The following is a 23,517-nucleotide window of genomic DNA, read 5'->3' on the forward strand; positions in this document are numbered from 1 at the left end:
TTTCGTACAGTTCTATTTTTTCTTGTGGCGTTTATAAATATTTAAAATATTTTATATTTTGTATACTATTGTTTTTGTGGGGTGGGACGGGAACCAGTGGCAATTAAATGTCGCTTTATAAACAAGGTCTTATTTTATATATATATAAAAAAAATCAATGTGTATATACCGTATATCTATACCCATACATATATCTATGTGAAGCAACAGGATTGTGTGTGTGGTCACTGCGTCCGCTTCGCTCACACAACTGCTTTGCCGTTGCATACTGTGGGGACAGAAGTGCTGTCAATCAGGAACTGGTCTGCTGAAGAACTTGGATCTGCTCACAGCCAGGGGAAGAAAGGAAACACGGGGGCCTTTCATCAGGATGAGTAAAGTTTATCTTAGTAACCTCGATACCAGGGAAGTCTTGCACTGGAATCGTGCACTGATGCGATACCAGTTTAGGGACAGGGAGGAAACTGTGTGCAGTAAGACAGACTAAGTTACTATCAGTGAGTAAAAGCTCTCAGTCCTTTCTTCTTGCCACTGTTAGCAGGATGCAAGTGTTATTTTTAAAAAAAAACCCAACTCTTTATTTTAGCCCCTATTTCTTCTCCTAGCAAGTTGAGCTCCCTCTTCTGCCCAGAGAACAAACTAAAGATTGGAATTATAATTCTAGGGTAGTGTATCATTTAGGACGGGATTTGAAATTCATAGCTTCATCTAGCAGGATGGTAATTTAATATTTTAAACATCCATTTCTAATCCCTAGAGTAGTAGCTTTAAGTAGTAGTAGAGTAGTAGCATATTCAGTCATTTCCTTCAAGCAGTAATGTTCCTGGCAGAAATTTATTCTTGTCAAACTCTTAACTCCTTTATTGCTCTGCAAAGCATTTCAGCAGTGTTTCACTCTAAGGTATGTTGGTAGATGATCTTTGAGGTCCCTTCCAACCCTAACCATTCTATGATTGTATGATTAATAATAGAGGAAATACTTTGCTTTTAAACCGTTCTTCATAAAGCTGAATCACAGTAGAATCGAGTGAAAGAAGAGTTGTAGCAGTGTCACATAGAGGAATTGAAGATAAAAGTCAGTATTAACCATGTAATTAATTTCAGCATGGATGCTGGCCTCAGCTGATGGTAGGAGTTGATGCTTTAACTCAGGTAATTAAGGAGGAGACAGCAATGCAATGTTCTTCCATTCAGATGCCATCTGACTCTACTTTAGCCATTAGTAAAGTGCTAGCTCTGTTCAAAGAGTGGGTATGTATGGGGGGAAAAGAAACCCAAACTGTGCTGAGTTTGGGAGAAACTGCAACTACTTTCTGTTCCTTCTTTCCTTCCAAGCTAAGTAAGAATACAGTGATCTTCTCTGCTCCTGCCTGTGGGACAGCTTCTCCAGCAGCCTGGATACCTGATGATGAAGGCAACAGGAGATGCCTCTGAGCATTTGGCTACTCCAAAACGAACACAGATGCTTAGCTCTGGTTGCTCCTAGGCCTTTTCTTATCTTCCACGTGGCCCTAGTGCTGCTGGCAGGACACAGGTACTTGGGAGTTTACAGTCTGGGGCCTTTCAGTACTGTGGCTTGAAGCCATCTCATGCCTTATGTAGTACAGCCTCATCTTTAATCCATGTCTTAACTCTATCTTGATTACTTCAGGAAGTACATTTGGGATAAGAGGGGGTTGGCTTTTTATCTTGAGCAGGCTCTTTGCTGCATGTGGCTTGGTGCAACACCTTTCTTGCACCCAGCTTCAATGCTGACAGTAGCTCAGTAGTGTTTCCTACAAGTTTCACCTGTTTGTAACAGCTGGCTCAGCACTCCTTAAACAGTACTGCACACCATTACCAAGTAGTTTTCTTCCATTTGGACAGCTACATGATAGTAGGCTTATACTTAAGCAACCAGTGGGAGAAAAGAGGCTCTCCAGGGCTTAGCTTGGGAAAGAGAGATGTGCAACAGAAAGCCAGAACCCTGAACCAGGGCTCTGGGGCACAGAGCTGATCATAGAATCATAGAATCGTTAGGGCTGGAAGGGACCTTCAAAGGTCATCTAGTCCAACCCCCCTGCAAGGAACAGGGATATCTCCAACTAGATCAGGTTGCTCAGGGCCTGATGAGGGTTCATGCTCTGCTGCTTCCTCCCCCTGCATGTAAGGCTGCAGGTAGTTAGGACTGCTCATTCAGTCAGCACACCCATACTTGGTGCAAAAGTGTGACCAACCCTACACTGTTGCAGCACTAAGGAACAGAAGCATGGCCATGCCTCCATAGCTACAGGCTGTTTTCCTCTGAGGGACTAAGGAGCCAAAACACACACTACTTAATTGCAGGTGTGCTAAGATCCTACTCACTCCAAGGGAGCTAGGCATTGTTTGCTGCCTCTGCCCTCCCAAACATACCTTTGTTCCATCCTGGAGCAGGAGGAGTTCTGTGAGAGGGTTTAAGGGCTGGAGATTGTACCTTTCCGTGCACAGTAGTATGTGTGCCTGCACACAGTCCTCTAGATGCATTTGTCTTCCATCTTTACACAGGACCCCTACATGGAAAGAAGTTACAGAAGATAGTTGCAGCTTCCTCTGTTGGCAAAAACACTGTGAGGAACTTGCCAGAACAGCTGGTCTCCCAGTATAAACTGGACGATCCACTAACAACAGAAATGATGTCTGCTCAGCATCAGTGCCTGCTCAGATCAGTGTTCCTCCCCGTTCCTCAAATGGGCCTGCTGCTAAAGCATTATTCAGGTGAACACTGAAAACAAGTCCACTCTAATACTTGGTCAGGTCAGACTAGGAAAAAAAAGACTTATTCTGATCTCAGTCACTCTGTTATGCAAGGATGTCGTAATAAATGGATGGCTTTTTGGTCTGGTAACGGAACTGCTCTAGCTTCAGGCCAATCCTCAGAAGAACAGCTTCATCCCACCATTTGGCCATGACCTGGGAGAAGATGAGAGGCAGAAAGAGAAAGGTAAGAGGAAAACCAACAAAACAAAAAAGTAGCATCATTACATACAGCTGCTATTGAAAGCTCTGGAAAACATAATTTTTTTTCCCCCAACAGCACCTAAAGGACACAGGCTTCTCCCTTTTCCCCAGTCAGTATGGCATCACTGCATTTGAGATAAAGGCAGCTGTGTGACTTTTAGTTACAAGACAAGGACTTTTCATTTGCATGAGACCCATTTCAAGAGGGAAGGACTTAAGGAAATTACAGAAATGAGAAATAAGAGAGGAAAGAGTAGTGACAAATATTGAGTACTGATGCAAGTCGACAGGGAGACGGAGAAATCTATCGCCCAGATACCTGAAGAGTCCCTCTGCCATTCCGGAGTGAGTTACTCTGAGGCAAGTCTCTTCACCCACAAGTTTAAAGCTTTTATTATCAGTACCTGCCAGCTCCTCCAGTGTTCTGTGTGAACAGCAGGAGCCTGGTTATAGTGGTTCAGGACAAAGCCACCTGGGGGTTTTGTGACCCAGCATTCACAAAGAGCCAGTACTCACCTGGAAGCTGATGGGGAGCCCAGCAGTAGAATATCCAATGGGGACCACAAGGCCTGGAATCCCAGTGAAGTTAGCAAGCTGCATGAACCTGGGGGAAAAGCTGTTGTCAGCATTTCTGCCTTGGGACAGCAGGAAAGGCATCCTTTTTTGGGAGAGACAGGATTGATTTCTCCTGCTCTACAGCCTGAGCTCCTTCAGTTAGTGCAGCTAGTCTCCAGCTGCTCCCAAATTTTTGCTTCCGTAGTGCAAGCAGCACTCTTCTTACCTCATGGACTGGACTATGAAGGACAAATTGCTGCTCCCAGTCACAAGGTCAGACTCATAGATTCTTGGGGCAGTGGAAGGAACAGCTGTGAAGGAATCACAAAATGATTGAGATTGAAAAGGACCTCAGGAGTCACCTTGTCTCACCATCTGTCTCAAGGACAGTCAGCTAAAGCAGGTTGCCCAGGACCACGTCTGAAGGGCTTTTGAATATCCCCAGGGATGGAGATTCCACAGCCTCTCTGAGCAACCTGATCCAGTGTTTAAAGACCCAAGGAAGAGTCAGGCAATGGGCAATCTTCAAAGGAACAGTTCAGTTCATTAAAGCCACATGTCTGATACACATTGGTGATGCAAACACACCCCTAGAACACAAGTCACTGGGATTTATGAATTAAGCAGTTAGTTTCTATTTAGAGCAAGAACATTTGCATATCTAAGTAGATGTCCAGTCCCTCCTGTGTAAACGTGCTGGCTCTGCCTGTTTCAAGTACCAAGAAAGAGATTCTCACTGCCATGCCTATAGGCAGTAAGTCCAGAAATAGACAGCAGTCTTTCTAACCAGGCTGCATTATCTTCTAAAGGCTTGAGGCACAGCAAAGTATTTGCACAAAAGTCATGCTCTGAAAATTGGGGAGGGAAAGTTAATAGAGTGACTGTTAAAAAAACCACCACACAGCTGTTGGGGACCAGCTCTTTGGCCAAGACTGCCAATACCTGGTGTAAGGATACAGTTCACAGTGGTGAAGATCTCTCGCAAAAATCCCATGGTCCGAGTTCTCTGTCGATTTGCCTGCAAGCAGAGAGACTACAGTCTGACCCGTCCCTCTTGGTTCGTGAGGCTCACGTGTGATGTTGGCAGGCTCTGCCCATCAGAGCCTGTGCCTTTGTAAAAGACGACACCATTCCTGCAGTTTGGAATCAAGAGGCAGCCCACCAGTGCAGGTGGCACGTCCTCTGTGGCACCCCGCCGTTCAGTGTGCTTTCACAGCAGAGGGCAACACAGCTGGACAATAACTTTGGGGAAGTTAAGAGAGTCCTCTACCACACCTTTACAGTCTCCCTCGGTGCCTCCCTTTAGTCTTCACCACAGTATGTTCCGTACCGTAATATAATCCAGAGCTGTGAACTGGGAAGCCAAGGCCAGGTTAGTCCGAGTTTCCAAATTCTGGAAGAGAAAACATCGGTCATGGCTCTGCTTGCCAGAAACTGAATGTGACAGCCCAGGAATTCTCTTCCAGTTCTGCTCTCCTCTATCCGTAGTCATCCAACAGGTGGTTTGTCATAGAAAAAGTGGGAGAGCCTCAGGTTTCTCACTGACATGACACTTGCTCTCTATTAGCTGGGACAACTACTGCCTCTGAACCAAGCTGCTGCTGCTTACCATTTCCTGGAAATGTTTATTGAAGTCAGGATGCAGGAAGTCCCTCATCTCACTGAGAATGCAGATGATGTGTGCTACTCGCACTTCCTCCATCTCTGGAAGAGACACTTCAACCACGCTGGCTCCCAAACTCTGCAAATGCTCCACAGCTGCGTACGGAACAGGTAAAGCACAGACAGCATCCCTGAGTTCATGAAACTTCATAGAGGGGCTGTGAATCCCCACCCCCTTGAGCAGTTAGAGACCCCACAGGCCATGACAAGGCAAGTATCTTCAGTGCTGCAGCTGCTTCTCGTAGGTAGAAGCCTTCAGCCTAACTAGATCTCAGTATTCCAACAGGGCAGGGGTAGGGGCTTGCAGACAGGTTCCTAAGTCACCCGCTATGTTTCAGGCAAGTTCATCTCCTCACTCAACCTCCCCAGTTAACTCAAAGAGTAAAGGTGAACGGACAATGGTTCCCATAGCATTTGACATGACCAGTATTCCATCAGCATTATTATTTAGCATCATGTGAGTCCTGTTGAAAGCCTCTTCTGAACCATAATGCTAGAGGAACCCAGAGGATAGTCAAGAGAGCAGGTCAACAGCACAGATTTGCTAAATCCTGGTGCGCTTCAGCAAGGCTGAACACCAAGACTTTGGGAAAACTGAATCTTGCAGTCTAAAAAGAATCCTCTTCTTTCTTTGACCCCAACTTCTAGTTGGAGATATCCCTGTTCCTTGCAGGGGGGGTTGGACTAGATGACCTTTGAAGGTCCCTTCCAGCCCTAACCATTCTATGATTCTATGAATACCCAAGCTTGCCTATTTCGCTGGCTTATGGTACATCTCTCCTAAGAAAACTACATACGTAGAAGCGTGTCTATGGAAATATGGAAGCTGAAGAAAATACAGGCAAATTAGCCTGAATACTGTGAACTATCTCAGCTCCAATGCACAGGACAGCAGCTACTATAACAGGGATTGTAGAGTTTTTCTCACCCACCCCAACTACTCACCAGGGTCAATTTTGCTTAGTCTAAATTCTGACAAAGCCACCCTAAAGACATCACTTGGCTGATTTCAAGGAAATACCAGAGGACTGGATACATCACAAAGACCTAGCCCTGTCTTTCCTACTGAACATTATGTTGTGAAACAAGTCCCTCCCTTCAAAGTCTTTTACCCTTACAGCTTGCAGAGTAAGTATTACTGAGCACAGACCTGCCTTTATACAGAGGGAGGCTTAGCACACTGGACTGCATTCTTCCATTGTAACCTGACAAGCCTACAACTGCTGAGCTTTTTAACCCTCAGCAGTCAGGAGGGCTTCCCTAATACAAAGCTACTGCTGTTTGTCCAGCCAGACCTCTTTAAGGATCTGCCTTTAAGGACTTCAGTCGAGATCTTTTTAATGCATACATAAGAGGAGCACCAAGTGATAGATACCATGACATCAGGCAGAATAAGAGACTTAAAGACTTCTCCTCTTTACCTTTCTCACAGATGGACAGGACTTCCGCATCACATGCCTAGAGAATAAGAGGAAAGAACTAAGTAGACTTTAGTAACTTCCCTCTTCTCCTTGGTGAGCACACTCACCAGGACTTGGGTCCTCATGGAGATTTCCTTGTTCCTGTCCCTAACGGTAGTGAAACACAGCCCTCCAGGATTGCCTTAGGCCACCTGCTCCAAGAGAACAGCTTGCAGGTCATACCCCTAAGGAAAAGGAAAGGTCATCTTTTCCAGAGGGGAGGATATTCCTCCTTGGCACTGAGGCAGAGCCAGAAAGAGTCCTTGTTTTCCTCCAGGGAAGAAATCATGGACACGTTTGTGGGGTTGCATTACAATTGCCACGTGGTACTAGCTTGCAAGCCCAGTTTCTACATTGGAATGATGAAATACCTCTCAGCAGCTACAGCACTGTCACCAAATGGATACACTAATTTTCCCCATTTCGATTTTAAAATAACTGCCTTTTGTAATCAGTTCAGAAGCATTGCTTCCAATAGAAACAGCAGTATGAGGAAGCATACTGCCATCAACTGTACAGTCGTTACCTTTCCTCATGCCTCCAACAGACTTTTACTCAAAAGGCTGCCTTAGGAAAAAAAATCTATCCCTGTCGATGTTTCCACCCAGGCTATATTGTCTTCCAATTATAGGACTAAATATGAGAAGCTCTAATGAGGACAGGCTAGAGAACAGTGAACACACAGAATCCCTTTAAAATCTCATTTTGCCAGGCAGCAGAAAGAGAGAGAGAGAGAGAACAGGCACCTTGAAAAATGACCAGTCCACTCCCAGTTTCAAGCCTTTCAGGTCAGGAGCACACATATCAGATAGGGTCGCTTTGGGCTGTTTCAGTCCTGCAGGGAACAAACAAGAGTTCCTCCTGTTATCTAGCATGCTTCTAGGAAGGCACAGCACCTGTGCTCAGGGAGGGAGAGGGCTCACCTACCATATGGATAGAGCGGATCTGGCTCAGCAAGGATACTATAAACAATGGCTGTGTCTGCCACTGAGGTACAGATCGGGCCTGTAAAAGAGAGATCAGTTATAAAAATATGACAGTGGGTCTTCCCAAGGTCTTTTGTAGGCATAGGTTGCCTCCATTGTGAGAACACTACACAGCAAGGTCCCTGAAGTGGAGAACATGTCCTCTTACCTACGCTGACTGTGGAGAAGGAGAGAGGCAAGCTGCCGTGAGAACTGATGCGCCCAAACGTACCTAAAGGAAAAGAATTGAGCAGTTAGCTAGATACCAGCAGTTGCTGGTTAAGATCTGACCTAGATGGCTCTGGTGCACCCAGTCAGTGAGCAACACACCCCCACCAGTCACTTTTATGTCTGCTGTTTCAGAGCCCAGTTGCTCATCTGTCAGTACCCCGTTCTGCTGACCGTGATCTGTCTCATCAGTGAAACTGTTCTCCTCCGTAAGAAATGATTTAGCTTGGGGGGAATATGTGCAGGGACATTTTGAAATACATGCATTTCGATACACAGAAGGAACATCTGTGGTATGGAGGTTGGAGAGGCAGGAGCAGGATTATCAACAGCAGGAGATACCACCCCCTGGGAGATCTCACTCACTTCACCAGTGAGACTTGATGCCTCACACCAGTTGTCTTCTGCGAGTATTTGTATCACCTTTCTGACCATTTACATTTTTGTCATCGTCATCATTGTCTTCCTCAGATTAATCAAAATTAATCAAGTCGATCACATGTGAAGGATGGAAAAACGGAGTAAAAAAAAAAAAAAACAAACCACTACACCCAGCAAAGAAGGAAGACTGAACAGGGATGAGTAGGTAGAAAGAAAAGCAGCACGCGTGGTTTGTTTAGCATTTAACTCATGTAAATTAGGTTTTTTGGAACATCCATTCAATAGCCAGTACAGAGAATCCTTCCAATCTGCCAGTCCAACCCACGTAATTCTCAGGGTGTTACACTCCAGTCTGTCTGGTCGGATTTTGCTTGACAGGAGTTTATGGACTGTGCCTGACTTGTTTGTGGCGCTCTATGAGATTGTCCTGGTTTTAGCTGGGACAGAGTTAGCTCTTCTTTTTAGCAGCTAGGAGAGCTCTGTGTTTTGGTTTTACTCAGAGGCTCGCTCTGAGAAGAATGTTGATAGCACGCTGATGTTTGGAGTTGGCACTGAGGTCTCAAGGACTTTTCAGCTTGCCATGTTCTTGCCAGTGTGCAGGAGCACAACAGGATAAGGGGGGACCAGAGCCGGGACAAGGGGGCCTCAATTCCCCTTGTGATTTGTGGTGGACCTTAAGATTGAGGGCCAAACTGGCCAATTAGTATTCCGTATCATGCAGCGTCGTGCCCAGTATAAAAGCGAGGGGCAGCCGGACAGAAGGGCTTTTGCGTTTTGGCTCTTTCACCGCTTCTGCTCTTTTGCGCTTGCTGTGCTTTCACCCTATTGCCTTTTTTTCCTCTCCCAGTACTCCCACTCTCGGAGTTCTCTCTCTCTCTCTCTCTCTGCCCCTCTCTATTTCGGGGCCTCGCGTTGGTCCTGGGTTGCAGCTTCGGGACAAGACGGGCTTCGCATACGAGGGGGTGGTGAGCAGCTACACTGTGTATTAAATCATCTGTATTAAATTGTTCTTATCTCAACCCACGGGTTTCCCACTTATCCTTTAATTCTCTCCCTCATCCCTGGGGCTGGAGGAGGGTGAGTGAGTGACTGTGTAGGGTTCAGTTGCCAGAGCGGCCTAACCCACGACAGAGATACAGCAAACGAGACTCACCACCTCCATGATTAAAGGACTCTACCTTTCAGCCCCACCACGCCACAGAAAGAAGCAGGAATCCTCACAGAGCCGCCTGTGCCAATAGCCACTGGGCAGAGACCTAAAAAAAACCCCACACATTGGCCTATGATCAGACAGACATCGTTGTTGCCCAGACCTAAAAAACCCCCACACATTGGCCTGTGATCAGACAGACATCGTGTTGCCCTGTCCATTCTACCAGCAGCTGTAGCCAAGACAGCACACGGAGCTCTCTGTTCAGCAAGGGGTTCCCTCCAGCTTCTAAACCCCCTCATAAAAACTAAATGCCTGAGGTACTTTGTCTCAGGACCTTCCTCCCACCACCCCTGAACTCCATTTAGGACCACCTACCTGCTGCTACAGCTGCTGCTGACCCACTGGAGCTCCCACCTGTGAAGTGGTTAGGCTTGTAGGGATTCCTAGGGATCTTGTGGCACCTGAAGCAGACAAACAGTGTTGAATCTTTTCCTAGGAAGGACTGAGTGCACTACAGGGCAGGAAAAGATCCAGAAACACAGCTCAGGGATTCTCATCTCTTAGTAAAGACATACCATAATCCCAGATACTGCTATGTCCCTAGAAAATAAGAGGCAAAAAAGACTTCTGCCTCAGAGTCCAATCTTTTGTCACCATAAGTAGCCTATCCAAAAGAGACAGACCCAAAGCAAGAGAAAGGATGCTGGTCCAGCTCGTCTGTCTGCGACAGCGCTCTGCCACGACTGCATGCCACAGTGCCTTATGCAGTTCCAAAAGGTGGCACGGCTGGTGGCCGGCACTTCTTACAGACAAGCAAGTCAGCATCCCCAGTCTGCCCTTTATCCTGGAGCAGCAGCTCCTGAAGTCTCCAGTCTGACCACAGTGCCCAGACACCAAAGAGACCCACCAGGGTATCCAGCCGACCTCACACAGTGAGGAAATGCCCTGGCACGTTGTTGCAGCTGAGGGGTAGCTCCAGCTCCATCCAGCTGCACGTGCAGGAAGCGTGGCCCTGCACATGGCTCATGAAGGCTGTGAGGACCACTGCTCCGGAACAGCAGCTCTCAGCTTGGCTATAGCTGGAGACAGACGAAGGGATTTTTACCTATTAGGGTTGCATCCAGTTGTTCCAGTCCCTAGTTCATGCATGTTTGAGACCCCAATAATGATAGCCCCAGCCTCTCGCAGCTTCTTGGCCACGGTAGCATCTTCTGTTTCAGGCTCCGTCCCACGATACACTGTTCCCACTCGGTGATGGTAAGGTACCTTAGCAAGAAGACACCTTATTATTCATCCTAAAACCCTGGCAAGGTAGACAGGCACACGTGCATGCTTCACGTGCACGCTTCAACTCAACAGCTCCCAGACATTATGACCCACAGAGGTAAGTAAGGGCTAGGAAGCTTCACTCTTCAACTTGTCCTCTGTTGGTTTCTGTTAGGAGGGACACTTAACCCTTCAATATTTGGTCCCTCTCCAATGCAGAGGAGTCCTTTTAACACCATGATACAGAAGGAGAAACATGCAGATGGTGAAAAAGTCTGCCTCACTGCAGGAAGGAATGCAACTGCTATGCCCAGGGGCAACAGAACAGTCGCCTTGGCCCCACAGCACACAGGAGCTTTATTTTCCATTTTTCTACGGACAGAGCTGCAGCGTTTCAGACCTGCAGTGCTTTGAAGAAAGGCACCAAGTTTAGGCGAATGCCAAAATACCAGATGGACTCACTTTTAGGGTATGCTAAGTACTCTTCACTTCGGCAGCGATGGAAGAATCTGTACATAAACAGGCTCCCAGCCTATAGGGAGCTCTCTGCAGAGCCTACGACAGCTCGATGGCACTGCCAGGAGTATTTAATGGTCACTGTTGTTAGGCCACAGGCAAAACTCCTTGTAAGTGGGGATTCTCACATTCCCGCGGTCAGTTGTCCAGGTTGACCACCTGCAGCACAAACTGACAGCTAGACACAGAAACTCACCACTTTGAACTCTTCTTTCAGACACACTGGGATGCCATCCAGATAAGACAGGGTACATTTATTCCTGTAACGAGCAGTGGAGGCCTCAGCCATCTGCACAGAGGGAAAAAATAAAGTGTATGCTATATTATATATATTTAGTTGAGCTGAAGGTCATTACCAGTATCAGAACAGATACCAAAAATGGCTTTCTCATGCTGTTACTAAGCCAAACTATAAAAGTTTCTTTCTTCTTCCACCATATGCTGATGGGAAACCTGCTACTTGGAAGCATCTATGCTAACAGATGCCACACAAGCACAGAAGTCCTGTTTTAAACGTAGCTGTCCAGCAGGATACAGATTGCTTTAACTCCACCTCTCTTTGCAGGTAGGAAAGCAAACTTGTTTGTAGTCCTCTACACAAGGAGGCAGGAAAAACGTACAATTTTTCCGTGCAATGTATTAGCAGAAGAGCCTCTTCTGGATGGATGCTACTGCTCTTGGGGTGGCAGAGGCCCTATTCCTACCAGAGGTAGACATTACCAGCATTATTTGCTTCGGGTCCCACTGCACTATCGCTCTGAGTGGTGGCGTGGATTTGTCACAGTCTTCCAGCGTGGCAATGATGTTCTTTGCTACCTGAGATGGCGTCAACTTCCCACTCCTGCAGGACAAGAGAAGTTGGGACCTTGTTACAAGACAACCACGCACACTCATAGGGTTTGTCTTTCATGGAGCAAGACGGCAGCTGTCACAGCAGTAAGCAAGAACTCACTAAGAATCTCTGTGGGTCATGATTTCAACACAGTTGACATCATCAAGACAGGAGACTCCCTTCCTTAAGGGGAGAATCTGCCTACACAATACGCCCCCAACCCTTAGAGAAGGGGCAGGAGCTAGGAGGGTTGCCCAGATATTCCTGAATAACAGGAAAAGACAGCTGGCAGCTTTACAGACAGTCCTCGAGCTCCTGAAAGTCTGAGGCTATGAAACTCCCGTTATCACGAGCTAAGACCAAGAGGCCAGCCCCCTTTATACAGGTTACAGAGAAGGGGCTCCCAGCAGTACTGTCAGAACCCACCCTTAGCAAACAGGCCTTTCCTCTCTCCTGGCAAAAGGCGATGGTACACCACAAACACATCTACCTCTGGGTGACACGAGAGCCTCACAGTCAGGATTTACCTGTAACACCAGACTGCAGTGTCAGCCTTTTGTTCCAAGGCCTGTTTGCAGAGGTGCCCCTTGAGGAACAGGTGCCGGGAGCACAAGAGGATTTATCAGAGCGTTCCACGCCTGGCACATGTCTCAGAGGGAACCAGGAGTTACCGAGCAGCCAACAGCTCGCAGAACCTTAGAGTCAGGGACATGCTTCCAGCTGTTTCCGAGCTGGACATGTTTACTGGGTGAAAGCAGGCAAACTGCTCACAGGAGCACAAGCAGCTGGGGAACCAAGGGATTCTTCAGACACCCTCAGTACGTGCAACTCACATCATCCAAATGAACCTTTCTCTCCTTCTCACTCACGCGTTTGAGCAACCAACGTATGTAGAAATCTCTCGCAGAGAAGACTGACAATAAGCCAAGGAAAACAGCATTTAAATATCCTTGTAAGGCTTGTAAAAGTTGGCTCTCAGTTGGCTTTCCTTCTTTACTCTGTTAGAGGAAAAGGACTGCTGAGGGTGATGCCAAACACTAGCACCTCAAGTACAATCCTAACAAAGAGATGCATAGATGAACAAGGAGTTCCTGGACAAACTCAAGCTCAAGAAGGAAGCCTACAAGGGGTGGCAGCAAGGACAGGTAGCCTGGGAGGAATACAGAGAAATTGTCCGAGCAACCAGGGATCAGGTTAGGAAAGCTAAAGCCCTGATAAGAGTTAAATCTGGCCAGGGACATGAAGGGCAACAAGAAAAACTTCTATAGGTACATCAGTGATAAAAGGAGGTCTAGGGAAAACGTGAGCCCTCTCTGGAAGGAAACGGGGCCTGGATACCTGGGATATGGAAAAGGCTGAGGTACTCAAACTTCTTTGCCTCAGTCTTCACTAGCAGATGCACCACCCATGTTGCAAAAGGCAAAGGCAGGGACTGGGAGAATGAAGAACCATCCTCCAGATGCTCCTGGAAACTATGCTAAGGCATATGGAAAAAAAAAGGAGGTGATTAGTGACAGCCAGCATGGCTTCACTAAGGGCAAATCGTGCCTGACAAATTTGGTGGCCTTCTACAACATTTGACACTGTCCCGCATGACATCCTTATCTCTAAGTCAGAGAGAGATGGATTTGACAGACGGACGACTCGATGGATAAGGAATTGGCTGGATGGTCGCACTCAAAGAGTTGCAGTCAACAGCTCGATGTGCAAGTGGAGACCAGTGATGAGTGGTGTTCCTCAGGGGATGGTATTGGGACCAGCGCTGTTTAACATCTTTGTTGGCAACGTGGACAGTGGGATCGAGTGCACCCTCAGCAAGTTTGCTGACAACACCAAGCTGCGTGGTGTGATGGACACGCCGGAGGGAAGGGATGCCATCCAGAGGGACCTTGACAGGCTGGAGAGGTGGGCCTGTCACCCACCTCCTGTCACCTGGAGAACCTCAAGAAGTTCAACAAGGCCAAGTGCAAGGTCCTGCACGTGGGTCGGGGCAATCCCAAGCACAGATACATGTTGTTGGTTGAGGAGAAGCTCAACATGAGCCGGCAATGTGCGCTGGCAGCCAGAAAGCCAACCATATCCTGGGCTGCATCCAAAGCAGCGTGGGCAGCAGGTCGAGAGAGGGAATTCTGCCCCTCTGCTCTGCTTTCATGGGACCCCACCTGCAGTGCTGTGTTCAGGTCACACAAAAAAAAAAAGGAGAACATGGAGCTATTGGAGCGGGTCCAGAGGAAGGCCATGAAGATGATCCGAGTGCTGGAGCACCTCTGTTATGAAGACAGGCTGAGAGAGCTGGGGCTGTTCAGCCGGGAGAAGAGAAGGCTCCGGGGTGATCTTATTGCAGCCTTCCGGTACCTATAAGGGGCCTACAAGAAAGCTGGAGAGGGGACTTTTTACAAGGGTGTGTAGTGATAGGACAAGGGGAAATGGCTTTAACCTGAAAGAGGGGAGATTTAGATTAGATACAAGGAAGAAATTTTTCACTCTGAGGGTGGTGAGGCACTGGAACAGGTTGCCCAGGGAAGCTGTTGATGCCCCATCCCTGGAAGTGTTCAAGGCCAGGTTGGATGAGGCTTTGAGTGTAGTGGAAGGTGTCCCTGCCCATGGCAGGGGGGTTGGAACTAGATGATCTTTCAGGTCCCTTCCAACCCTAACCACTCTATGATTCTATGCCTGAGAGCTTGTGGAACGGTAGCAGCCCACAGCAGGCAAACATGCGAGACAGGCTGTTTCCAGACCATAATTTCACCTACCGGTAACAGTCCAGGTAGTCTTTGATCCCTTTGAAGCTAAACCCATTGCTCGCAGAATCAGACCTGCAAAGAAAGGATTAAGGAGGCAACTGTGAACCATCAACAGCACCTCTCTTTAGACCTGTAGACTTCAGCACCACAGTTCAACGCAGGTTTGGGCATCACTCACAGTGAACCTGCTGGTCACCGGTCACACTGCTAGCCTACACATTTCAGCTTAGGCTCTCAGACACCTTGTACACATGCCAGGCACCAGGTACACTAAGGGTGCCACAGAAATACGGGGTCAGTCTCGCTGGCATGTTCTAGTTGCTTTCTATTTCTCCTGCAATACGACAGTCTAAACTGTGCAAAATTTATTCCAGGTTTACCTTTCCTACTCATCACTGAAACATTACAGAAGAGTTAGAATATACTGGAAAACCTTTTCCCAGGATCTCTGTCACAAGTCTGATGCAGAGATAGCCAGCAGCAGATTCCGTGTGTGGTGTGGGAGGGGAGAAAGGCACGATGCAGCACACACAAGGATACAGACCATCAGCAAACTGCTTAAAACCTAAGTTGATGGCTACAGCACTTAAGAAATAGACCATTTCTCACCACAACAGGGTGAATCTAAGACCATCAGAAGAGCTAGCTACAATTATTACTCTCATGATGCCTTCATACCATCACCCAAACCAGAAGCCATATCCTGGAATCAGACAGTGTAGGGCACCATAATGTCCTATGCAGGAAAGAGGTTTGGCTCCAGTAACCTGCCCTGTAATACTCAATATATCACTAAGAACCAAAACCAGTTGGTTGATGGCTACAGCACTTAAGAAATAGACCATTTCTCATCACAACAGGATGAATTAAATTTTTTACATTGAGGGTGGTGAGGCAGTGGAACAGGTTGCCCAGAGAAGTTGTGGAGGCCCCATCCCTGGAAGTGTTCAAGGCCAGGTCAGATGAGGCTTTGGGCAACCTGGTGTAGTGGAGGATTTCTCTGCCCATGGCAGGGGGGTTGGAACGAGATGATCTTTGAGGTCCCTTCCAACCCTAACCATTCTATGATTCTATGAATCTAAGGTCATCAGAAGAGCTAGCTACAATTATTACTCTCGTGATGTCTTCATACCATCACCCAAACCAGAAGCCAAATCCTGGAATTGGACAATGTAGGGCACCATAATGTCCTATGCAGGAAAGAGGTTTGGCTCCAGTAACCTGCCCTGTAACACTCAATATATCACTAAGAACCAAAACCAGAGGGGGAGAGCATGCACAGCAGCCCAGCTGCTCCCACCTCAGTGAGACATGTGAGCCCGAGTACCATTTCGCTTGGAATCCAGTGGGATTTAATCAAGTACGGGCTGCAATCAAGAAGCTGAACAGGCTTTCATCCAACCACCTAACTAACCAAGCCTGATTTCTTGTGGATTTTCTTTGTAACCCACGTTCCTTCTCTCCCTCAAGCAACACCCCTGTCCTCTTTCAGAATCCTTGTAGGCAAGAAACAGCACACCTGCCAACTCACTTAAGGCGATGTCCGTGCTCACTAGCCAACCACTAAGTGTACCTGCTCTAACAGCGCAACCAGAGATAGGTGGCAAGGGCAGAATTTGGTTACTCCCAAATAAACACACTCCCTGAGGCTTGCAGAAACTTCATATTGCTTGTAACTACCAGTGGTCTGTAAGTTACAAAAGGAAAGATGACTGACAGCACTATTTGTTTTGTAAAGCAGCTGGGCATGGAAAAAGATTTTAATCCACATTACTGACAACGACAGGTTCCCACTAACATAACAGTGCCAACACGCGTGTTCTGCCACTCCACTCAAACATCACACACTGACCTTGCATCTACCAGCTGCTCGATAATATCCAAAGTGCTTTGAGCCTCAGACTTGTTTTCTGTAACCTCCGCAGCAACCTCCGGAATAAACGTGGGATCTTCCTGAATGTCAAGTGAACGCATGAGCGAGAGGTTGTACAGCCTGAAAGAGAGAGACACACTGCTAGAGCTTGCAAGCTCTACCATGACTAATTTTTCACATTGTCAGAGGGAACCTTACCTAAGAACATTTTGTCTTAGCAGTCTGCTCTCCCAGCAGGGAGTTGCAACAGTTACAAGATAATCTCTCACACCTTTCCTAAAGGCAGCATCAAATCCATCCTGCTTGCTTAACAAAGCCTCCCACCTCTTGAAGTAAGACCAGCCAGTCTCCCTAAACCCAAGCTGGGAAAGAAATGGTGAAAGTTTTCAACCCACTTTATATTAGATATATCGCTCGCAGAACAACAAACACAGGAATTGAGAGGAAAAGAAAAGGAGAAAGTAGTGTAAGCCATACATTCAAGCATTAATCCTGTTAAAACAAGCACCTCTTCAGGCTTTTCCATGACTTGCTTCAACACAGCTCATTTGCAACCAAATACAACAGGGATTGCAGCATAAGCCCATAGCTTGGAACACAATGAAAATCAAGATCATTGATTTCATTGTAAAGCAATGAAATCAAGATCCTGTCATAGATATCAAAGAATGAAAGCAGTGAACTTTTCTGGGTTTGATTCACTCAAAAAGCTCATGCCCCAAGTTAAAATTCAGGGGTACCAACTGTGTGTAACACATTTCTCAGCGTCCTGGCATATGCACAGGTGGCCCATCAAAAGATGGGCAAACTACGTGAGCCAAGGGCGAGCCCGAGGTTCCTGCCACCTCGTACCCGAGTGGCATTTCGTCCAACATACACCTGAAAGCACAGGTTCTAAACAAAAACATAAGTGAGAGAGGAGAAAACGCTGACCTAAACCAGTGAGTATCTTTAAAAAGAACACACTAAAACCTCTGAACTTCATGCCAGGCCTCTACTACTGTTCTTTTACCACTACTGGTGATAAACACAGCAGGTTTGCGCATCCAGAAGCTTTGAATAAAGACTGCTCTTTAGCAAAAGAACACAAAGGCAAAGAGGCAAGCTGGCGAATTTGGTTTCCATGCACCTGCCTGAGGGTGAAAACAGGTTAAGTTTTTCCAACAGAGACCCATTCAAAACAGAGTAGCTAAAAAAAGCAAACAAGTAAGCAACACGTATCAAATAATCTTGCTCACTCTCCGATCAAGTTATGCAGGGTCATTAGGAAAGGGTCTTAGAAAAGGTCATTTCAAATAACCTGTAAGTGGAGGGCAACGCAAGCACCTTCAAAAAAGAAAAAAAAAAAAAAAACAACAAACCCAAAACTTGAAGGGGGAGAAAACTCCCCACTCTTACCTTATTAAGAGCGGCAGTAAGCAGATCTGTCCGAAAGCCTAGACGAAAGTAAACAGAAACACTGGTTTCCAGTAACTTTGACCTGAACACTCTCCTCACTAGACAAGGAATGCTGAATGTGCTCACAATCGCTGCAGTCTCAGAGCACCCTGGAGAGCACGCAAGGCTATGTAGTAATAAAATAGCACAAATACTTGTATTTCAGGCCACAAAATCAACCTGAAATGCCTTCCCCCCCCTCATATTTATATAATTATAAAAAGTATATTCTTCTGGCTCTCTTGCCTTTGTCCTTCCCTGACTTGGCCCAGAAAGTCTGCAGCTGCAGGCCGCACCACTGTCAAGCAGAGGCATCCATATAGCTCCTATCCATTACCTTCTTCATGTTCTGCAGATTATGCAGACATTGGATAATGCAGGAGCTTAATATTATTTTGTTCGTCCCACTGTTAGGATCTCTCCCGTTGCTCGAGCAGCTCCTGCAGTAAACCGAGTGAACTTGGAAACACATGAGAAATTTGAAGACTCCATGGTAGAAGGCAGCTGAAAATAATCTTTTAATACTTTGGTTCCCAGTGTAGCAACACCAGCGGTCCCCAAAGAGACCAGCCTTGTTCTAGCCTGTCTTAATGGCTCAACAATGGACTTCAAAAACCTGTTATGGGATGTACAAATACAGTACGAGTCTGAAGCAAGGCTCACGCTCCCACATCTGTGAAGCGATACATTGCCTCCCACATTACATAAGAGTTACAGTCTCTTTTGGAAAATGCATTGCTCCTAATCTGCATCCAATCTAAACCAGCACAATCCTGAGGGAGAGGGAGATCTCCTGTCCCTTCTCCAAGGGGGATGTCAGGAAAGGATACAAGCCCATGGCCACGCACCAGAAGCAGCCACAAAGTGAAGGATAAAAAGATATTCTCGTTATTATATCCTGGAAAAAAGGATTATTTATTTATTTTTTACAAGGGCATCTAGTGATAGAACAAGGGGCAATGGACTTAAACTGAAAGAGGGCAGATTTAGATTAGACCTAAGGAAGAAATTCCTCACTCTTAGGGTGGTGAGGCACTGGAACAGGTTGCCCAGAGAAGTTATGGATGCCCCATCCCTGGAAGTGTCCAAGGCCAGGTTGGATGAGGCTTTGGGCAACCTGCTGTAGTGGAGGGTGTTCCTGCCCATGGCAGGGGGGTTGGAACTGGATGATCTTTTGAGGTCCCTTCCAACCCAAACCTTTCTATGATTATATAAAGCCACTTGCAAGGTATTCCCAGGAATAAAGGCACAGCCCATCACCATCCTTCACTCCAAGCCCAACGAGCCACCAAGCTCTGTAACAGGTCACGCACTGCCGAAATGACACTTTCGTGCCTAACCTTGACATCGGCTCAAAAGGAAAAGCCCAGCAGCAACAAAGCCCACCCCAGGAAGAGCTCGAGGGGACAACTGCCTTCAGCGCCGTCCCAAAACCGTCATTCGCGGGGCCGAAGGACCCGAATCCCGTCACGCCTGAGGAAAGCTGGCGGTGGCTGTATTCCGGGTTCCATGTCAGCTTCGGGCTCTCGGCACCCAACACACGGGTGACACCCAGCCGCCAGCCCTCCGCACCCACAGCATCCCACCCGGGGCACGGGGTGAACCCAAACCCACGCAGCCAGCAGCAACCCCCCTACGATTTCCCAGCAAACGCGGGCTCTACCTTCCCATCGAGACCCTCTCCCTCCAACCCCCCCGGCATTCCCGACCGCCTTCCCTCCGCAACGCCGGGGACTCACCGTGTTGGCCACATGGCCGAAGAGGCGCAGCCTGGAGCCGCACAGCCGCGGGGCCCACTGCCGAGAGAGGAGGCGAGAGGTGAGCGCCCGGCCCCGCCGCCCTTCCCTCCCGGCCCCCGCTCCGCCCGCCCGCTGCCTCCCCGGCGCTCACCGGGTCCCGCGGCGGGCTGCGACCCCGCGCCTCGGCCCGGCCCGGCTCCCGGCGGCGCAGCGCCGCCTCCGCGCTGCCCGTGTGCCGCCGCACGCAGCACAGGTAGGCGGCGGCGGCCGGCAGCAGCGAGAGGAGCAACAGCGTCAGCACCGGCGCCATGACTCGCTTCGCGCCGATCCCGGCAGCGACAGCCGCAGGGACAGCGCAGCCCTCCCCTCCCCCTGCCGGGGCGGTGCTCGGGCCCCGGCCCCGAGCGCGCCTGCGCCGCGCCGGGGGCTGAGGGAGGAGCGGCGGGAGGGAGCGGCGGTGCCGGGCCAAGCGCGGCGCTGCCGCCGCCCGCCATGTCCCGCTTCCTTCAGGCGCTTCGCCGCGCCGCCGGCGCCCGGGCGGGCGGTCTGGGCGCGGAGGAGGGGGACGTTTACCGGTGGGGTCTGACAGGTCAGCGGGCACCGGGCGGTGCGGGGGGAGGGATGAGGGAGCGCGAACGCGCTGGGGGCGGCGGTGTCTGCGGGCGGATGGCGGGAGGCGGCGGGGGGGCGCGGTGCTGCTCCGCGATTATCGTCGGGGCTCTGCGCTGACACCGCCGGGCCGACATAAATAAAGGTGTCGGTGAAGGTGGCTCCCGGGCCTGCGGCAGCCGGCTGCGGCGGAGAGCCGCGTTGCAGCCGTGCTCGCCGCTCCTCGCGCGCCTTCCTCGGCCGCTCCGTGCTTCTGGCGTGACAGGGGGCGCCCGGGCTGTCCGTCCGTTTGTGCGTTTTCCTCAGTCCCTGGGCTCGTTTGGGCTTGTGTTTCCTGCGGGCTGGCGAGTTGTTTCACCTGCTCGAGGCGCTTGTTTCAGGGTGGCGATGGCACGACGTTGCTAACGATACGCAGCACTTGGGTCCGGGTAGAAGGAAAGACCTTGGGAGCCGCGACTTGACTTGTTTTGTGGTTTGTTTCGACGTATCTCACCCCATAATAAGGATGACAGGACCACGGAGATGATCCGAGGGCTGGAGCACCTCTGCTATGGAGACAGGCTGAGAGAGTTGGGGCTGTTCAGCCTGGAGAAGAGAAGGCTCCGGGGTGATCTTATAGCTGCTTTCCAGTACTTAAAGGGCCTACAGGAAAGCTGGAGAGGGACTTTTTACAGGGGCATGTAGTGACAGGACAAGGGGAAATGGATTTAAACTGAAAAAGGGCAGATTTAGATTGGATATAAGGAAGAAATTCTTCCCTCTGAGCGTGGTGAGGCACTGGGACAGGTTGCCCAGAGAAGCTGTAGATGCCCCATCCCTGGAAGTATTCAAGGCCAGGCTGGATGAGGCTTTGGGCAACCTGGTGTAGTGGAGGGTGTCCCTGCCCATGGCAGGGGGTTGGAACTGGATGATCTTTGAGGTCCCTTCCAACCCAAACCATTCCATGATTCTATGATTCCATAAATCCAGCTGCAGCAGAGCAGATCACAGGGTTCCGGCTGCCTTGTCAGCACTTTCTCATCACGGTGAAGCAGCTCTCCCATCAGGCATGTTCTTAACAGGGTTCTAGACAATGTCTTCCAGGGAAACAGGAAAGCATGTCAGTGGCCAACAGGTCGTTTCACCCGCTCCCCCCTTCCCGAGCGAAATGACACTTCTTCATGTCGTGTTTCTTGTGCTGCTTTCCCTAAGCAGCAGCTAACGGTGCCTGGAGTACCAATGTTCCTTCTGCCCAGCGTGGTGGTGCCCGACAGCTTTGTGTACGTTCCCCTCCCCGGTTCAACACCGCAAGGTGTCACAGCAGTCTGTCCTTTTCACTCTTTCCCTGCAGTTCCTTTTTCACCGTCCGTTACGGCTGCTCAACCTGCTGATTCTCATCGAAGGCAGTGTGGTCTGCTACCAGCTCTACTCACTGCTGCGCTCAGAGAAGTGGAACCATACCCTCTCCATGGCTCTCATCCTTTTCTGCAATTATTACGTCTTATTTAAGCTCCTCTGGGACCGGATAGTATTAGGCAGGGCATACTCCTACCCGCTTAACAACTATGGACTGAAGGCACACTAGGCTGGCCAAATGTGTATCCTTTCTCTTTCCCTTCCCTTTTCCTGAGGGAGGGAACCTCAGAAAAAAAAAAAATATTTTCGTACAGTTCTATTTTTTTCTTGTGGCGTTTATAAATATTTAAAATATTTTATATTTTGTATACTATTGTTTTTGTGGGGTGGGAAGGGAACCAGTGGCAATTAAATGTCGCTTTATAAACAAGGTCTTATTTTATATATATATAAAAAAAATCAATGTGTATATACCGTATATCTATACCCATACATATATCTATGTGAAGCAACAGGATTGTGTGTGTGGTCACTGCGTCCGCTTCGCTCACACAACTGCTTTGCCGTTGCATACTGTGGGGACAGAAGTGCTGTCAATCAGGAACTGGTCTGCTGAAGAACTTGGATCTGCTCACAGCCAGGGGAAGAAAGGAAACACGGGGGCCTTTCATCAGGATGAGTAAAGTTTATCTTAGTAACCTCGATACCAGGGAAGTCTTGCACTGGAATCGTGCACTGATGCGATACCAGTTTAGGGACAGGGAGGAAACTGTGTGCAGTAAGACAGACTAAGTTACTATCAGTGAGTAAAAGCTCTCAGTCCTTTCTTCTTGCCACTGTTAGCAGGATGCAAGTGTTATTTTTAAAAAAAAACCCAACTCTTTATTTTAGCCCCTATTTCTTCTCCTAGCAAGTTGAGCTCCCTCTTCTGCCCAGAGAACAAACTAAAGATTGGAATTATAATTCTAGGGTAGTGTATCATTTAGGACGGGATTTGAAATTCATAGCTTCATCTAGCAGGATGGTAATTTAATATTTTAAACATCCATTTCTAATCCCTAGAGTAGTAGCTTTAAGTAGTAGTAGAGTAGTAGCATATTCAGTCATTTCCTTCAAGCAGTAATGTTCCTGGCAGAAATTTATTCTTGTCAAACTCTTAACTCCTTTATTGCTCTGCAAAGCATTTCAGCAGTGTTTCACTCTAAGGTATGTTGGTAGATGATCTTTGAGGTCCCTTCCAACCCTAACCATTCTATGATTGTATGATTAATAATAGAGGAAATACTTTGCTTTTAAACCGTTCTTCATAAAGCTGAATCACAGTAGAATCGAGTGAAAGAAGAGTTGTAGCAGTGTCACATAGAGGAATTGAAGATAAAAGTCAGTATTAACCATGTAATTAATTTCAGCATGGATGCTGGCCTCAGCTGATGGTAGGAGTTGATGCTTTAACTCAGGTAATTAAGGAGGAGACAGCAATGCAATGTTCTTCCATTCAGATGCCATCTGACTCTACTTTAGCCATTAGTAAAGTGCTAGCTCTGTTCAAAGAGTGGGTATGTATGGGGGGAAAAGAAACCCAAACTGTGCTGAGTTTGGGAGAAACTGCAACTACTTTCTGTTCCTTCTTTCCTTCCAAGCTAAGTAAGAATACAGTGATCTTCTCTGCTCCTGCCTGTGGGACAGCTTCTCCAGCAGCCTGGATACCTGATGATGAAGGCAACAGGAGATGCCTCTGAGCATTTGGCTACTCCAAAATGAACACAAATGCTTTGCTCTGGTT

At 48.2% G+C, this 23,517-nt stretch overlaps 1 protein-coding gene across 1 annotated transcript; it reads right to left on the minus strand.

Annotated features, from left to right (window-relative positions):
• Window positions 1–2,130: 2,130 nt before the first annotated feature.
• LOC147529348 (uncharacterized) lies at window positions 2,131–20,100 on the minus strand. Its single transcript, XM_086616520.1, has 20 exons — window positions 19,942–20,100; window positions 19,791–19,847; window positions 18,013–18,050; window positions 16,594–16,734; window positions 14,751–14,813; window positions 11,886–12,006; window positions 11,362–11,454; window positions 10,489–10,649; window positions 9,759–9,844; window positions 9,409–9,486; window positions 7,791–7,853; window positions 7,584–7,661; window positions 7,403–7,491; window positions 6,618–6,654; window positions 5,144–5,292; window positions 4,865–4,927; window positions 4,477–4,552; window positions 3,761–3,845; window positions 3,496–3,583; window positions 2,131–2,931 (listed from the first exon to the last, which is right to left on the minus strand). Exons 1-20 carry the CDS (start codon window positions 20,098–20,100, stop codon window positions 2,821–2,823), a joined length of 1,836 nt encoding a protein of 611 aa, XP_086472646.1. The 3' UTR covers window positions 2,131–2,820.
• Between the last annotated feature and the right edge of the window lie 3,417 nt (window positions 20,101–23,517).

The sequence above is a fragment of the Tauraco erythrolophus genome, chromosome 1, assembly GCF_009769465.1.
Source record: "Tauraco erythrolophus isolate bTauEry1 chromosome 1, bTauEry1.pri, whole genome shotgun sequence".
Classification (NCBI taxonomy): Eukaryota; Metazoa; Chordata; class Aves; order Musophagiformes; family Musophagidae; genus Tauraco; species Tauraco erythrolophus.

Coding starts and splice junctions, on each gene's coding strand:
- LOC147529348 (XM_086616520.1), bottom strand. CDS start 20,100: ATGGCGCCGGTGCTGACGCTGTTGCTCCTCTCGCTGCTGCCGGCCGCC. Junction 4,928..5,143: donor ATAAACATTTCCAGGAAATG/GTAAGCAGCAGC, acceptor TTTCTCTTCCAG/AATTTGGAAACTCGGACTAA. Junction 2,932..3,495: donor GGCTCCCCATCAGCTTCCAG/GTGAGTACTGGC, acceptor ATCTTCTCCCAG/GTCATGGCCAAATGGTGGGA.